The 18386-nt window shown below is 42.4% G+C and overlaps 1 protein-coding gene across 4 annotated transcripts in view; it reads right to left on the bottom strand.

Annotated features, from left to right (window-relative positions):
* The window catches only part of POLR3B (RNA polymerase III subunit B), a 132778-nt gene that overhangs the window by 103133 nt on the left and 11259 nt on the right, over positions 1 to 18386 (bottom strand). For all 4 annotated transcript variants that reach the window (XR_007129397.1, XM_047741197.1, XM_047741195.1 and 1 more), the window contains exons 6-10: positions 15701 to 15801; positions 13067 to 13158; positions 11853 to 11970; positions 10080 to 10188; positions 1448 to 1570 (exon numbers count right to left, since the gene is read on the bottom strand). Coding sequence is in view for 3 of the 4 variants with exons in the window: in XM_047741197.1 (XP_047597153.1) it covers positions 1448 to 1570; positions 10080 to 10188; positions 11853 to 11970; positions 13067 to 13158; positions 15701 to 15801 (543 nt within the window). In the remaining variant the exon portion in view is untranslated. The remainder of the gene's footprint in view (positions 1 to 1447; positions 1571 to 10079; positions 10189 to 11852; positions 11971 to 13066; positions 13159 to 15700; positions 15802 to 18386) is intronic.

Genomic DNA, 18386 nt, shown 5'->3' with positions numbered 1-18386 from the left:
TGGCTCAGTCTATGAAAATATCAATAGAGGTGTGATTTTTCAGAACACACACTAACAGATGTAAGTGGGAAAATGCTATCTCTATAAGCATCCTGGGTAACAAGAAAAATGCCACCTGGAATTTATACTTCATTGTACGTAACTCCCAGAACAGACAATGTATATACAGATATGTAAGCACTGTCTACCATGCTTCTATAGCTGGAATCCCTACCCCCAGGACGGCTATGAGGTGCACTGCCACGGACTGATACTTAGCAAAGTACTTTACAAATGTGGGACTTGGGGACGCCTGGGTGGCTCAGTTGGTTAAGCAGCTGCCTTCGGCTCAGGTCATGATCCCAGCGTCCTGGGATCGAGTCCCACATCGGGCTCCTTGCTCGGCAGGGAACCTGCTTCTCCCTCTGTCTCTGCCTGCCTCTCTGCCTACTTGTGATCTCTCTCTCTCTCTCTGACAAATAAATAAATAAAATCTTTAAAAAAAAAAAAATGTGGGACTTGACATCTGAGGTGTGGCTGTGAGGGCTCCAGTCACAAGGGTAGGGAAGTACAATTGTTTTTAATATTTCTTATTTCTATTATGTTTAGCGTGTGTACATACACACACACACACACACACACATATATAATATATATATATTATATATATATATACATATGAAGACAAGAAACTAATCTTGTCCTAAAATCCCCAAGGTCCAGCTAGGAGTTCTTTAGCAGGTCGATGAAGGCTTGTACTGGTAAAGGGTTTCTGATCCTGGCTTTTCTTGCTGATGACACCAGGAATTCAGAAAAAGGGACTGAGACCATATACAACTGGACACTGAAAGCAACTGGAAGGGAATAAAAAGGGAACTTGAGGAGAAATGAAGAAAAAAATCTTCTACACTAGAGTTGCTGTAGTTCAAAAACATATATTGGGGCAACTGGGTGGCACAGTAGGTTAAGCATTCAACTGTTGGTTTCAGCTCATGTCGTGATCTCAGGGTCAAGAGCTCGAGCCCCACATCAGGCTCTGCACTCAGAGCAGAATCTGCCTAAGATTCTTTCTCTCCCTCTGTACCCCCTGCTGTGCACTCGTTCACATGCACTCTAATAAATAAATAAATCTCTCTAAAAAAACCCAAAAAACCCAGAAAAACAAAAACATAGATCACTCAGGCAAATAAGTGAAAGAAGAGTACTTGCTATTTTATCAGAACAAAAGCCTCTTGGACACATATCCCCCTTCAGGGTTAGACACCATAGGCTGATAATTTATCAAGGCAGACTCCTTCCTCCAATTCCTAAAACACCAGTCAAAGAAGCTTCTCTACTGTTCCTCCCACCTCCCCAACACCCTCCCGCACCTACACCCCAAGAAGTTACTGCATCTGATGCTTTATGCACGAGCAACATTAAATCTCCAATTCCCTTTCATAGCAAAGGACGACATGAAAAGACACACCTGCATCTGTGTGAAAATCTGAGCTTTCTGGCACTCTTCCAAGCTGGGCCCAAATGCAGCCATCACGTGCTCCTCTGTTCCAATCATCTGTACAATTTCCTGGTCACTCTCAACACCCATGGCCTAGGAAGGAAAGAAAAGATAGAAAGAGTGTTGGCTTTGTGTTAACTCACTGACATTTGCTTATGCTAATTTGGCATTGTTTGTGGGTATTACTTCTAAGCAAAAGCTAGCTCTTTTCTCAGAAACGGTGCCATCTGGCATTGGCAGCCCCAGCCCAAGCTGCAGAAGAACCTGAAATAGAAATTTTGATTGGGAAGAGGAAAACAAACATTCTCAAGCACTTTTTTCGCATGTGTGCAATCTTCTAAAACGTTTGAATATCCTGCAAGTGTCATCGTGAAAAAGGAGGTAGGAAGGTATAGCAGAGACATGGTCACGATTACGAAAGCAAACTAAAAAATTAAAACAAAACAGCCAAAGAGCAGTAAATCAGAAAATATGCACTGCCGAAAGTAAACAGAACCCCAATTAGTTTTGTCGCAAGACTAATTTTTTGAGAATGATCAATTCATTCACATTTAGGCTAGAAGAATTTTTCCTAAAGGATGTTTTAGCTCACTATTCCAGAGATATCAAGCTATACTTAACGCAGGTTTTAAGAAGAGGTTTTAAAAAAAAAAAAAAAAAACTAAAAAAAACTGAAAACACACTTAAGAGGTTTAAGAAACCCACTTATCTTAAGTGTTTCAAGGTGGCAGCCGGCAACGCCGGTCTTTGTAGATTCCATATGGCACTAGGGCTCACTCCTTCACACATCCGCCTGGAATTCTGCCATATCAAGAAATAGAGCATAATCTCACTAAACCTCTCTTGGCAGAGAAAGAATCTGCTTCTTAGAAGTTACGGGAAAAGTTATGTTTGCATTAAAATTCTTCCTTCAGCTATGCAGAGAAAACGGAACCAGAGAACAAATAGAACCCACATTTGTAAACTGTCTCGCTAGGCTTCGATGCTCTGGTGCCCGCTTCCCCACACACGGGGGAGAAGGAGGGAAACCGAGTCTCAGGTTCCAGGGAGGAACGTGGAGAACATAAAGCAGGGCACAGCGGGAAGGGCACCTCTTGGAGTCACGAGATCAGAAGTGTCTGTCCTTAAACAAGATCAGTGACCGACTTCACAACCACTACTGCTGAACCGCCTTGTCCACCTGTTTCTTCATTTCTTTGAACAAAAGGATGTAAAATTCTACAGCTTTCCATTTGAATTTGAGTAATCTGTGATCCAGAAATTCGATGTGGATACTTCACGGTCAGATATAAACTGACTGAAGGTTTGAAACTTTTGTTGGGGGGAAGTTAAATATATGCTACGTTCCTTCAAGCCACCTGTGGTGGTTTGAAAAACATTCACCAAATTCTTTGACACTCTCTTCACAAGGTAAAGACGACTCTCCTTCAGAGTGGAAGCTCAACTCAATGACTCACTTTTATAAGAAAGAAGCACAGAGTGCAACTGCGGAGCCCTGGTTATGAACAGCACCGTGGCTTCCTGCTTGTCCTTGCCCGTAGAGAGCACGTGGGCGGGAAGCCAGCGGCCATGTCCTGCAGACACTCATGCAGCCTGTGGAAAGGTCCGGTGGTGAGAAGCCAAATGCCATCATGGGGGAGCGGCGAATAGAAGAGGACCCCGCCGCGCTCCAGTCCAGCCTCTGGGTGACTTCAGCGCGGGCTGACAACTTGACTCCTCAAAGACCCTGAGCCTGAACCACCCAGCCAAGCAACCTCTGCATCTCCGACCAACAGCAACTGTGCTATAATTTGTTACACAGCACAGATAACTAACAGACCAACTTTTGGAATTAAATTTGCTATTTAAACGTAAAAAAAGCTTTGTAAAGGTAGAACTTGTTTTGTTCACAACTGTGTTTTGTAAACAAAGATGCTCTCACAACACAAATCTCTTCTATACTTTAATTTTCATCATTTTAGCTCTAATTTGATAGGACGCATTTGTTCAAATGGACACTAGACATAAACAGTACTACTTAAAAATACTAAAAATATAGGGACGCCTGGGTGGCTCAGTTGGTTAAGCAGCTGCCTTCGGCTCAGGTCATGATCCCAGCGTCCTGGGATCGAGTCCCGCATCGGGCTCCTTACTCATTGGGGAGCCTGCTTCTCCCTCTGCCTCTGCCTGCCATTCTGTCTGCCTGTGCTTGCTCTCTCTCCCTCTCTCTCTCTGAAAAATAAATAAATAAAATCTTAAAAAAAAAAATACTAAAAATATAATTAAAAATTTTAAGTTCGCTAAAACACTTAGCATTTCGTGGATTAAAAGAGAGCAATCTTAAAAAACTGTTATCAGTTCTAATTTTTAAACCAATGAAGGAAAATACCCTAGATTACCCTCTGATGAAGCATACGGAGGGCATCTACTTTCTCTGATGGCATGTAGGTAGGCCTGTCTACATTTTCTCCTCGGTCGGCAAGAAGCCAGCCAAAAACATGAGAAGAGAGTATTTCTCTGCGAAAAGCTAATTAGAATATAAATTAACTTTTGCCTCTCAATCTCCCAGGAGAGTGTTAAATGTGTTTCAACGGAATCAAAACAGACAAATATACAAAAAACAACACCAAGGCAAGTAATCTGTAGTAGAATCTAGTCACCCTTTCCTAAAATCACTGATAATAAAACTTTGTAAGCAATGCACTTCCCTCCCCAGGGGAAAGTGCAAACACTAAAAGAGATCCACATGGGGCGGATGCCAACCTGAGCGTGCAAAATGATCGAGCAGGAGAAGGTCTCGCTGGGACAGAAAGGGAATATGAGAGCTAAATGGCCAGAAGCATTCTGGATCAGTCCCCTCTCCTGAGGCAGGACAACCTCTACACCTGAACCGAAGCCACCTGGGTTATTTTAGTAATTAATTTTTAGTTCAGCAATTTCTAAGTGAAAAAGACTACATAGATTTGGCATGTAATAGTAGTGAAAAAGTCCTCCCGCATTCTCATTTGACATACGGAGCTGCTTCAAGCTGTCCCGAAGCTGAATCTGAGCAGTAATTTTATAACTGCATAAAATTTTCAAGTGTTCTAACATGGATCTAAACAGACTGCTTAGGCCTTCCAAATATTTCTAAGCCACGAAGCAAAGATACGCCAAGTACATGGTAAATGACACCATATGTGCAGGGAGAAGGATCAGTGGCAAAGCTCTGCTCTACAAGGACTAAACCCCTCCTCTACCAGGTCACTGAACAACAGGGTGGTAACTCGGTCAGGTTATCATCGAAAGCGCTCTAGTGCCAAAGACCAAACTGATTTTATGACTACTCAGCCTTGGGAAGTCATAGCTACAAATAAATGACATATTGCTATGGAAACGACAGCAAAATGCCCAACCATTATGCTTTATAGACATAATTCAGACATCTGAAAACTAGCTTTATAAGGAACTCTTTGTACTCCAGATATCTGAAATCATTTCACCTGACTAATAAGTCAGAAATGAATGCTGTATAATAACCTTGTGAAGAAACAGCAGAGATGATACGTTTCAGCAGGTCACCCAGTCTGGCCATCGGGAGTAAGAACAAAAATGAGGGTGTACGCTCTTTAGGAAGCAGCATAAAGTCTTCTCTTTGCATACCCACTAAGTGTGACTACAAGTGTGACTTGTGAAGACAGAAAATACTAATGAGAGAAGGACATGCCCACTGACAGTGATATGCTGAAATATATGTGTGATGGAGGGAAAGGGACAAAGTGCTTAAAATACCTAATATTCAGAAATCTCTAATCTTTCTTCAGCCAGGAATCGATCTATTATCACTAAAAGTAGTCTTAGCAGATACTAAAAGAACTGTGATGGCCCTCTTTAACTCTGCAGTTTTTTCTCTTTAAAGATCAAAAATTTCAGTGTAAGTTCGTTTCCAAGAAACAATGCCCAGGCCCCTTGAAATCTGATCTTCTTTTCTATAAAAACTTTCAGACTACAGAGGCCATCACAGAGCATCTGCTGAATACTTGGGAATACAAAATGTAAAGTGGGAAAGATTCATGGTCAGGAGAACCTTTGTAGTGATTCAAGTCCATAAATAAGGCTGATCTAGGTCTTAAAAAGCTTTAGCCATCATATTCAGACCCAGCATGGAACCTGGAAACCCTGCTGCTTCTGTCACTTTTAGCCAATTGTTGGTTACAATCAACAACCATCAAGTCCTAATGACTGTCAAGGTCTGTGTTAGGGCCACACAACACAAAAAGAGAAATGATGTGACTTTCCTGGTCTCCCAGTTTATTTTCCCCAGCTCCTGACACTGAATGTGGAGGCAGAGCAAAGGCAAGAGAAATAGTATCTTCATTCTAGGCTGCCCACTTTTCAAAAAATAGATTATCTCCTTTGCGTTTCAGGACAACCCTCCCAGGTGAAATTTTCACTTTACGGGGGAATTATCCAAGACTCAGGGAGACTGGAAAATCTGCCTGAGGTCACACAGTTAACCAGTAGAGAAGGTGGAATTTGGCCTAGATCTGTCTGATGCTAAGATCTCCCATTTTCCGTGTTGCTGCCCAGATGGAAAAGTCTTCATAGAAGTCATCAGACAAGGTTCCATCTCCTGTTAAAATGTCCCTCAAACAGGAGACCGCAAAACGGGACTATCTGTGACCAATATACTTCGAGTATTTAAACTGAAAAAAATTTAAATAGTTGTTGTCATTCTTATACACTGCTGATTAGCATGCAATGGTTAGGTCTCATGAGAAATTTCTGGCCACATGCCCAAGGTTTTAAAAAAAAACATCTAATTCCATTCCCAGGAGTTAACTCTCACAAACTACTCAGCAATATACACAAATATTTATGTAGAAGAAGACCCAGGGTCGTGTATCAGAGTGAAAGCTTGGGGGAAAAAAGGACACCTAAATGTCCCCCTACAGGAAACTGGTTAAACAGATTACACCACCCGTGGCTAATTCCTGTACAACACCTACTAAAAATAATGATGTAGCTCTGTATTTATAGATATGAAAAGCTTTTCACAATTCACTGTTCAGTGGGAAAAAAATAGTAAAATCTATGTGTATATTACCAAAGCAAAGGAAGAAGGGTCTGAAAAAAACAGGTCCAAAAATGTAGTTCTACTTTTCAGTAACTTTCTAAATTTGTACAATTCAAGGACTGTTTTATAATCAGAAAAGGAGAAATCTGAAATCTCAACTACAGGTTATATAAAAGTACATATTAATTTACAGCCCCATTATAAAAAGGACTTAAGTTTGCTATAAGCACATGTACACATTTGCAATATAATATTAAATTTGACAGAAGAAACTGTCTTATCAAAATTTTGCTACTTAGCCAAAAAAGTATTTGACAAACGTTTTCTGATTTTAACATGTCCATGTTAAAATGTGATGCATTTTCCATGTGAGTAACATAAGACTACTGCATTATTACAATCAATTTATAATTTCTGGTCTAAGGAAAGTAGTCCAAAGCGGCTTCAAGCCTCTAAAACATCCATGAAACTCTTTTTGATCCATGGGAACACACTGCCCTCTACTGGAGATGTAATTCTACACAGTTAGATGAAATTCTTTTTCCCTCCTAAACACTAAGTATACAACGCACGGCATTGGGGCCTGTGGGATCCCGACAAGAAAAGACAACATGACTTCTGTGATTTAAAAATATAAACACTTTAGGGGCACCTGGGTGGCTCAGAGGGTTAAGCCTCTGCCTTCGGCTCAGGTCATGATCTCAGGGTCTTGGGATCGAGCCCCACATCGGGCTCTCTGCTCGGCGGGGAGCCTGCTTCCTCCTCTCTCTCTCTCTCTGCCTGCCTCTCTGCCTACTTGTGATCTCTTTCTGTCAAATAAATAAATAATAAAATCTTTAAAAATATGTATATAAACACTTTAGAAAGGTAATAAAAAGTACATTTAAGAATTCTCTCTGGCTCCCCACCCTCCTGTCGATACAAATGGTACTGCTATTATGATCACCATAATCATCCTAAATAGAAAATGACATCACCTCATTTAGAGAACTTAAAAGTATATTAAGTTGCACTAAACATGAAAAAAAAAAATCTACAGGGATGCCCGTGTGGCTCAGTTGGTTAAGCATCTGACTTTGGCTCAGGTCATGATCTCAGGGTCCTGGTATCAAGCCCGTATCCCCCATGTTGCAGTCCCTCTCAAATAAATAAATAATCTTAAAAAAAAAAAAAAATCTCCTACAACCTTCTTCATGTAATTACATTCAGAACACAGTTATTTCCCGAGTTAAAGAACCCAACTGGTTGGGGCACCTGGGTGGCTCAGTGGGTTAAAGCCTCTGCCTTCCGCTCGGGTCATGGTCTCAGGGTCCTGGGATGAAGCCCCGCATCGAGTTCTCTGCTCAGTGGAGAGCCTGCTTCTCCCTCTCTCTCTGTGCACTTGTGATCTCTCTCTCTCTCTCTCTCTCTCTGTCAAATAAACAAATAGAATCTTAAAAAAAAAAAAAAACAAAAAACCCAACTGGTCAACATCCACTCAATACCCATGAACAAGCCAGGACGCCCTTCATGGCCCCAACTCTCATCCGACACAAAGAGGCCTGTTTCCCCCACTCCTGTGCTGTCGCCAGGTCACAACTCCTACAGGACAAATTCAAATCCTTCTCTCTTACTCCTCTGAATCGTATACCCAAATGTCTTTCCTTTCTAACCACCCGCCCCAGAAGCTTCAACTATTCTAACAACTGCCAAGCAGGAATATTTAGTTTCGAAGCAAAACTAAATGAGAAAAGAGTGTTAACCTTGAACACTGTCCAAGTACCCACTCCCTTCAGTATCGACTCGAATAAACTGAGCTCTTGGTTTCAGTCAGCCCTGTCAGCAAGATTCCCTCCTGGCCCACACACACCCTTCATGGGAGAAGACGGGAAATACAGTTCTGTCCTATGGGCCTCTGGTTACATTTCCTTCAACCCATCCGTACAGAACCTTGCTTTCCATGTGTTTCTACTTAAAGACGCCTTATATGATAAACTTACAGACAACAGCAGTGTAATTCATGCCCGGACGGAGCTTATCTGACACACGCATCTTCTCCGTAAGGCACATCACTGCCTTCCTGCGCTTAGAAACACTAGCCAGCACTTCAGCCTTGGCTTGGGGGCCATTTCACACAGCAAAATCCCACCCAAAAGCACAAAAATGTGAAAGAACATGGCCCTAGGCAGATCCCACCTGTTTACAGCAAGAGGGCAGAAACAAGAAAGGGGAGCGTGGCCTTCTTCGACCTCAGCTAGGAACGCAGTTTGGGGACTCAAATCTTTCACTGCTCTGAGCCTGTGCGGGTCCGTGAATAACCGCAAAACCACCACAGGTGATGATCTCAGGGTCAAAAATAAATTTTAGCAAGTAGGAGAAGTCGCAAATACAGAATTCACAAACACGGAGGATCCACCATATCACAGGATGCTATTTTAAAATTCTGCTTAATGACTAATACAATTCAAATGTTCATAAAACATGTGTAACCTTCAAGTCTCAGAGCAGGTAAGGTGAGCCACTATGCAATTATCTATGAGACTGAACCTTTTAAACACAATTTCTATGGGAAAATGTCTTTTGGGTTCTAAGTCACCAGTCCACGAGCAAGGTGAAAAAAATCAGTTTAAAAACATTCATGTTTATGTAGAAACACATCAGACTTCCAAAGTCCATAAAAAAGAACAAACTTGGTTCCTATTTTTTGACCTGGAAAATTCTACTCCTAGGAATTTAGTTTGCCTACAGATACCCCTACCCTTGGGTAACGTGGTATTACAGCAGTCCTCTAACAGCAAGAGACGTGTGTATTCCCCAGGGGAAGAATGAGTAAGTAAACTGTGGTACACCCATAATAGGATAGTTTGTCAAAAAGAATGTGGTAGCTCTGTATGAATTGATAAGGTAACACAAGCTCCAAGATGAAAGTTACAAAAAAAAAAACAAGCCGAGTGCAAAATGGTGTGCAATGTATGTAAACTGAAACACAAAACAATAAAACCTGCTACAGATAAACGTGCTTGTACCAGCACTATCTCTTGAAAGATGCCCCATAAACCAGGAGCAGCAGTGTCCCGGGTAGGATAACTATGTGGTTAGGTCCCAGTGAGTAGAAAGGCTTACTTCTCACTATATATCCTTTCATACCTTCAGGTTTTGGGTTTTTTTTTTTTTTTTTTTTTTTTTTTTTTTTTTTTTTTACAGAGAAAGAGAGAGATTACAAGTAGGCAGAGAAGCAGGCAGAGAGAGAGGGGGAAGCAGGCTCCCTGCTGTGCAGAGAGCCTGATGTGGGGCTCGATCCCAGGACCCTGAGATCACGACCTGAGCCGAAGGCAGAGGCTTAACCCACTGAGCCACCCAGGCGCCCCTCATACCTTAGGATTTTTTATTGCATAGCTGTTAAAAATATTGGAAACACGTGAACCCTGATCTTAGTAGCTTTCAATTTAAAATATATTACATAACTGACAACATACGTATGCTACAAATCTTTCCATTCCTCGAGATCCTTAGCCTCCAAATTTCTAATGACATATGAAAATAAAGCAAGAAAGACTTATCATTTTCAGTAGGCACCTGCAGCCTTACCTTAAATATGATGACAATGGGAATATCTTCTGACAACGTATTATGCCTCAAATAAAATCGTCCCTGTTTCACAGCCATATTGGTTCTGCTTTTTTTCTCATGAGTGGAGCTACAAGGAAACACAAGTTGGTTAAACTGTCTCCCCACTTGGTTTCAAGCCAGTAGCACGCAGCAGCAATGATCATCAATCAGTAAGATTCAGTAATCAGTAATGATCAGGAAGCTCCCTCCTAATAGAGGCCTTTTGAAGATGCATAACTCCTTTTCAAGCTTTCCTGCCATTTCCACAAATATTTAAAAACACTACACATGTTTCTATAGCTTTGACAATAGGGTGGAGTTTTGTGGGTGAGGGAGTGACAAATTTATTTTGACCCTACTTCACCTTGGTTCCACCTGAACTGCTTTCAGTGTGAGGTACATTCATGATCAATTTTATACATTTCAAAAAAAAAAAACCTCAGAAGAGTCTATACCATAATGAAAAAATGATGAAGAAATGAATTTAAACTCTGTGAGTGTTTAATCATCCAATAAAACATATCCACACTCTTACTATACAGTGAAGCCAAAAGAAACTAAGGAATCTCCTTTCATTGGTATCTCATCAGCTACAAAGTTCCTAATAGATTTAAAAACATTTCCAAGTGTAATCGGCTGCAACAGGAACACACACTGCTCACCCGCGAGGCACCATTAACACTACGTGACACACTCATATTAGCTCTGATCTCCTACATACTATGCTTACTCAGAAGGACTGTCCCCAAATCACACATGAGGAAACCACTGCTTAGAGGAGATCTGTAACTGCCCATCCAAGTGCCTCATAACTACCGTACAACAACTCTGGGATTTAGATCCCAATTCCCTGGCTCCAAAAGCTGTAGACAGTAGGAACACCTGGGTCACAGAATTATTAGCTCTGGGTCCAAATGCTGGCCACCTCTTCTGACCAGCAGGACCTTGAGCCCAAGGCCTATTACTCAGCAGTGAAAGAGAAATAACACCACTTATCTTGGAGGGCTGAGGTGACAAATATAGCAACTGTTACACTGCCTAGTGCCTAGTGACTGCTCAGTAAATGGCCATTACTGTTAGCTGCCCCCATCCCCTCGGCTGATCAGAAAGGAAAATTAAAGAAGTCTGCGTTGTACAGTTTATTACAGGTCATTGGAGGACAAACAACCCTACTGAATACTGACATCTTGATTATTCTATGACTGTTTCCTTCCCAGAACGTTTGAATTTACAAATTTCAAATTACATATGATAATAAATCAGAGAAAAGTTACAGGAGACAAGAGATGCTGCTGGAGAAAAATGAGTACACTGTGAAAGAGGCCAGTCAAAAAAACTAACAATAAGATGTAAGTCCATGACAGAATTCATTAAATATTAAGTAAAAAATAATCTCTGGTCATAACGATCTAAAAATACATTATGCAAAATGGTCAAAGCCTAAAAACAAACATGAAAAAGAAAAGGAGTGGTTTCATATTTCTTTTTCCAACATTCCTTTACTACAACAAAATCCAACTTGAATAAAACAGCTAGTAGTAGCCTTTCAACCAATGTTTCACACTTTCATCGCTAAAAATTTTAAATCAATACTCCATGCTTCCAGTGTTACACAATAAATTGAATCGTTGAACAGAGACCAGTATTTTGCAGCTTCTTATAGAAGTAACAGGCTACCTCTGTACTGAAACACAGTCATCCGATATTAATGAAATTATTAGCGTTTCTTAGCAACATCCCTGCTTTCCGTACCTGGTAACTGAAGCACCAACCGCCCCTTTCCTGTCGGCCTCCACGATGATCCTGTTCTTAGACAGCTGCTCTTGGATAAGAATAACTTTCTCTACCCCCTTGACAATGAAGTAGCCACCTGCCCAAAGGAAGCAAGAAAAAGTTCACGTCCTGTTCTTCTGAGAGTGTGACTGAGGAGCGACAGTGACCTCCTGATTCAGAGACCCCCTCCTCCACTGCTCCACGGTGCTGACCAACACTCAGAAGCATTTGCTGATGCTGTTGTATGAACGATGACAGTGTCAGCACATGACTTTAGACAAACGAGCCACTAGAAAATAAACTTCTTGAGGACAGGGACCAGATTTTACTGGTGTACGTATGACCAGCGCCAGACATTCACAAGAGGCAAATGGAAAAAATATGTTAAATAAATTAGTCTTCAAATTTCTTAAGCATAGAAATAACCAACAATCTTCAATATAAACTCAAAATTGCCCTAAGTTTTCTAACAAATCAGGGACAATAGTAGACTAGGATTAGGTTTCCTAAGTATTCCATACTGAACCAAATCCTTAAACATTATCATATGTCCTTTCTTTGCACACAATTCAAAATAAGATAAAGTGAGGCTTCATTTTACTTTTAGAATATAAACAAGAACAAGCAATATATTTGACTTATGTAACATTCTGTTATAGTCTAAAAAAGTCATGTCCTTTGTTAACCTCTTTCCAAGACCTTCTGTGATTTTATATCAATGCAACTTTAGAGGAATAGATGAAAACAGCTAGAGGAAACAGTACATCTTTTAGAAATATAGACTAAAAGAATAAAGTTGGAGCCAAATTTCTGGATGTTCCGAAAATATTTTTAATTTTTTTTTTTTTTCTTAGAGAGCACACAGGTGTGAGCCAGCTGGGTGCTGACAGAAGTGGGGAGGGAGAGAGAGAGAGAGAGAATCTTAAGCAGACTCTGTGCTCAGGGCAGAGCCCACACAGTCCTTAATCTCATCACCCGGAGATCATAACCCGAGCAGAAGCCGAAATCAAGAGTCCGAGGCCTAATGGGCTGCGCCACCCAGAAGCCCCATGGTTTGTGGACAGTATTATCCAAGTTCATTATAAAGTAGAAAGGCTGGTATTGTTTTTGAGAATTAAAGCAACAACAACAGCAAAAGAAAGGCCCAGAAAGGGTAAGAGGTGGGGGGTGAAAACCTAAGGAATCACACATACCTGGATCTAAAGGACATTCGTTTAGTTTGGCGAATTCTGCTGGCGTCTTCCCCGTGAGAACGCAGTTTGAACTACGCAGCATTATGGGCATTCTATTGAAAAACAAAAGAAAATATCACATAAAGATGGTCACTGGCAAAAGAGGTGAAAAGAGGCACCATGCTCTGTACACATCACCAAAGGGTCTGCATTCCTCTTGGACATTTCAGAAAAGGCAGACGAGTGGCAGTTACGTGAGAGCCGAGTGAAATGAAGCACTTCCCTAGGTTTGCTGCTCTTCCAGTCCAGAGAATAAAAATTCAAGGGTTTAGTTTCCTTAAACTTTGCAGACAGACTTTGGTACTAGTCAGAAATGGCAACTCTCCAACCATGGTAAGCAAAGGGACGGCCATTCGTCACGTAGAAATACCACAATGAACAAAGTGTGAGGAACAAGAGCCTACCAAGACACTCACCGGCAATTTTAAGAACGAAGCAAAACTTCTACATGTGAAAAATATTAATTTAAAAATCTATGAATAGGCTGAATAACAGATTTGCCCCTGGGTGCAGACAGAATTATTGAGCTGTAAAAGAGACCTGAAGAAATTACTGGGAATGTATTTCAGAAAAAGAGAAGGAATGTATAACAAAGTTTAAGAGGCAAGGAAAGACAGAGCGAAAAAGTCTCATAGACATCTCATCAGATTCTAGATGGAAAAAATATACACAATGAGCAAGGACTCTTATTCAAAGAGATGGCGGCCGTGGACTTTCAGAAATGTAGGCAAGCCATGAACCCACACAATCATATCTACACAGAATAAATAAAAAGAAAGCCACATCAAAACACACCATAGTCAAAATACAGTCATCGAAGACAAAGAGAAGATTTAAAACCCAGAGAGAACAGGCTGCTTACCAAACAGGGAAGGATGACTAGACAACAGGGCCCTACCTGCAATGAAGGCGGGGGTTGGGGGGGCTACCAAGTGTGGAGGGAGAGTCCCTGGCACCTTACTGGTGTGATGTTAATGGCATCATGCAGAATGAGGTCCACATGAGGAGCTCTTCAGACAAAACCAAATATCCGGAGTTTTAAACAAATAGTGTCTAAAGTTGATGTACCAAGAAGTAGAGGCACATACACAGCATTGAAAGTTGTGGATGCACTAAAATCACCAGAATAAGAGACATGGTCACGAGATGGGAGCAGGACTGGGGTGAGGAACCAGGAAGGCCTCTTCTTTGTATCAAGTCCTCTCATCTACTATTTGATTTGTTACCAAGTAGGACTATTACTTGAATTAAACAGAAATCTTCTTCCTTAAACAAAAAAACAAAACCACCAAACCCCAAACCCAAAAGCCACAGCCTTCCATGAGGCCATGTATAATGTGGCTAGTGCACAGTCCATGCAAGCAGTCAGACCCACAGACGGTCGCTTGCACGAGTGCAGTGAATGCAGTCACCTCTCCCAGAGTCTGGCACGTGGCAGGTACTCACCAAACACTGGTCACATGCACGCCTTCCCCGCCTCCTCCTAACCAGGATGTAAACCCTTTAGATGGCACTAGTGATCCTGAGCCTGCCTCTCCAGTCTGCCTTCACAATATTCAACCTGGGAAATTACTTATGATCCAAGATTAAACGGGCATGACTACGGTCCATATGTGAGAAAGAAGGAAGGTCTTGACACTGAAAAACAGTCCTGCTAAAATGAATATTAATATTCTGATATCCCAACTCACTTTCCTCACTGAGGAGTGAGGACAGGAACAATACACACAGCCCCTCCTTTAGGAGACTACAGAGGAGGATCTGCTAAACCTGTGTGTTTCCATGTTACTCTGGACCTCGCCATCACAGCACCTGCCAGATGGTCCCACAGTTACTCAAGCCTGCCTTCCCCAGCAGCTGGGGATGAATACAGCCAACAGGAGTTCTAAGTATCTTCTGTTGACCCGAGCCCCCAACACAGTGCAGGACAAGTGACAGGCAACTGGTGCGTATTTACTGAACCAAAGGGTATTTATTAAGCTCTGCAGAAGGGGGAGATACACTTGGGTGGGAATTGTTCGCACTAAGTTTAAAGTCCAACCCTGTTATCGGATACACAGTGCTGTGAGTTTTGTCCATTTCTACAGGCAAGTGGGTACATTTTCCTTATGAAGGAAAGCAGACTACAACAATGCTAGCTGATATGCTCTATCATTTCCAAACCTGTTCCAGGCAAATAAATAATTTCTCCCTCAAATACCCGCTATATTGGAAACAGTTCGACCTTCCAAAAAAACGCAAACTCAAAACACACATGAATCCACCAAGAACACTAGCCCAGGAGAGTTCACTGAAGTGAACCTAATGCTTCCCTAACAGCCGGGATTTCGGGAGGAGGAGGAAGCATTCTCCTCAGCTCTACAGAAAGGTTTCACGATGAAAGAGCCCCGCCATCCCAGCCATGCGCTGCCCACTGCTTGGAGCGCTCTGCTGGGCCAACTCAAGGGTCCCCAGAAAGACTCCCATGAAGTAGGCACTGTTTCCCACATCTATTGGGTGAGGAAATGGGGCAAAGGGAACTGCAGGACTTGCTCAAGGTCACCCCACAGGGCTAGAATGCAGGCGGTGTGCTCCAGCTCGGACACCGTCTCTCACCTGCCGATGGGTAAGGCGTTCCGGATGATCCGCTGGCTGCCGCGGGTGTACTCGATGTCCACGGTGATGGGCGCGGAGTATGTCATGTCCCGCAAACGGCACTGAAAGACAACCAGACAGTCACTGCTCCTCCTCCCTGGGAAAGAAAGGGTCCTGAGGTCTCCAAGAGCTCCTTTTCTGGTACGAGTATAGTCCACACGACCTGTGCTATTCCAGGTGTTGCTGTGAGGGCACCGGGAGTGATGAGCCTGCCTTTTCCAGGAGGGGAATGACACCAGCCACTGATCTAGACACCCCCATGGCATCTCTGCCCCTGCCGGCCCAGAGATGACCCAGTAACTCTAGTACTGACTGGCTTCCCCCCATCTGATGCCATCCCCGGTCTGCTCCCAACTTTGAAACAATTTACTTTCCATGGACCCAGTTTTCAAGGAACAGCCTATGTGGGTACCTCACTGGAAAAGTTAACAACACAACCAGTGTAATACCCAAAGTATACACATGTACAAACTAAAAAATTTAAACTATACTTCCTCTTACTCTCCAAATAAACTAACTCTATCACAGAATTCCTTAACAAGCAGTATCCTAGAGCACAAATTGTCCAACACATCCTATTAACAATTTCTGCATCGTCTGGGGAACTTTAGAGACTACTGGTGTGTGCTGTAGTTTGACAAGGCGATGTGCCGCTAAATGATGCCTTACCTGAGCCATGACCAGACACAGCAAACCTCACCAGGATGGTAATGACCTCCCTGTTTTACTGATGGTCATTAGTCGGCCTGTACTCTCAAAAAAAGAATTTCTCTGAATATCAACCATGTAATTCACGGTACTGAATCCTCTCTCTGCCTCCAACTAAACCAAAGACAGATTTAAACTGTCTCTTTTCCAGTGCGTGGGATCTTTAAATATTAGATAGCTCTATTAATGATGAACAAAAATTGCTTATTTTACATTTACTTAGATTGAGCCTCTGTCTTCAGGCCACACCAAAGGCGACGTGGCCTGGGGGCTCGGAGTGCGCACCTTGTCACCTATGCTCCAATGCCAGCTCCGCCACTTAAGTTCTGAATAACCTTCAGTGCCTTGGTCTCATCGTATGTAAAGAGGGAATGAGAATAATTTTAATTCCTAAGAGTATAAATATATATTTTTAGAATAGCACCTGCTACAGAGTATTATACAGATAGTGTCTCATTTTTATTAAAAACAACAACAATGGGACGCCCATAGTGGGCAAATATTTGTGTGTTTCAACAAACTCCTCTCCTTCAAATGGAAATGAAATATAACAGATGTAAAAACGGGAATCCTTTCCATAGGTCCCAAACTACCCCATGAGCTCCATCTGTCCCCCTGACACCCCCGGCCTCCCTGTCATCACAGGAGTGGGGCTGTGCTGGGGATCGGCAGCACCAACACCCCGCCACTCCTGCTGTGGGTCCCAACTGCCCACCCACCTGCTCTCCCGCTCTCCCCATCTCCCCAAGGATCAAAACCCCTCCAAGAAATCTTCGTGCCCTCCCTCCCTCCCTAACTGCAGTAACACCCATGTGTTTTCTCCAACATCAGAAAGAATGATTAGGACAACTGTGGCCTCAGGCTTCTTGAACTACTTCAAACTGATTTGTCGTCTCTCTACTCTACACTTGGTAATATAATTCAGAAGATGATGTGGAAATTGCTAATTGGCTGCCTAGTTCCTACAAAATTGGAAAACTCCAGCAAAATAGAACAGGAAGTGGGGAAAGTTAAAGGAGGTGCCCATGCTTTCCAACATTCCAAACCTCACCACTTCCTACTCAACACAACTTCCCTTCTCATGCCTCCCTCACCCTTCCAGGCATTCCAGTGTGCAACCCCTGGTGTCCGTTTCACGTGCTCTATCTCTCCACAGTGTATGAACTCCCTGAGGAAGGAGAGGGTCTCATTTCTTTTCTATCTCTCAATGCTGAGGCACAAAATAAATGTCCAACTGACACTCGATGCTCGGTGAGAAAATAACATTGACATATACCTGTGTGAAATGTCTGGTTCTATGATCGTACTTCCCGATAACATTGCTCAGACAACAACCCTAACATTCTAACAACTTACTTATTGTTTAGTAAAGGTTCCTCTGCCACTTTCCCTGATTGCTTAACATTTTAGTTTTACATTAACAAAAACTACATAAATCTACAAAAATCACTTTTTCCCTAAAATTCCAATTATGGACAGTAATTAATTCCAAATAATTTATGGACAGTAATCAATTCCAAATTATGGACAGTAAGTGGAAGAATTTCCAGAGGAATCTAGAATGTTTTAAAAGCCAATAAAAGAGCCTGTTCTACAATCTTTTGTCTGCAGCTCCGCTAAAATCCTGGAATTCAAATTTTCCTCCCATTCATCTCTTCTAACAGACTCTGAGCCCCTGCCCTTGGTCTCCTCTGCCTGACACGATGCCTGCTGATCCTCAAAAAACATGCTCGGTAACCTCTGCAAATGCACAGCACACGGTCCTCGGCACAAGTGGCTGGCTGGCTGGGGCAGGGGCGAGGGGAGCGCTGCTCAAAGGCTGGGGCAGGAGCGAAGGGAGCTGCTCAAAGGCTCAGAGGCAGGGATGCAGAAAGGACAGTTATGTAACAGGGCACGCTAACTAGGATCCAGTGATGAACTAAATTGTGCGGAACTGTTT

Source organism: Lutra lutra, chromosome 8 (genome assembly GCF_902655055.1).
Source record: "Lutra lutra chromosome 8, mLutLut1.2, whole genome shotgun sequence".
NCBI lineage: Eukaryota > Metazoa > Chordata > Mammalia > Carnivora > Mustelidae > Lutra > Lutra lutra.
The sequence above is the reverse complement of the archived record's forward strand: the minus strand, read 5'-3'. Positions and strand labels throughout refer to the sequence as shown.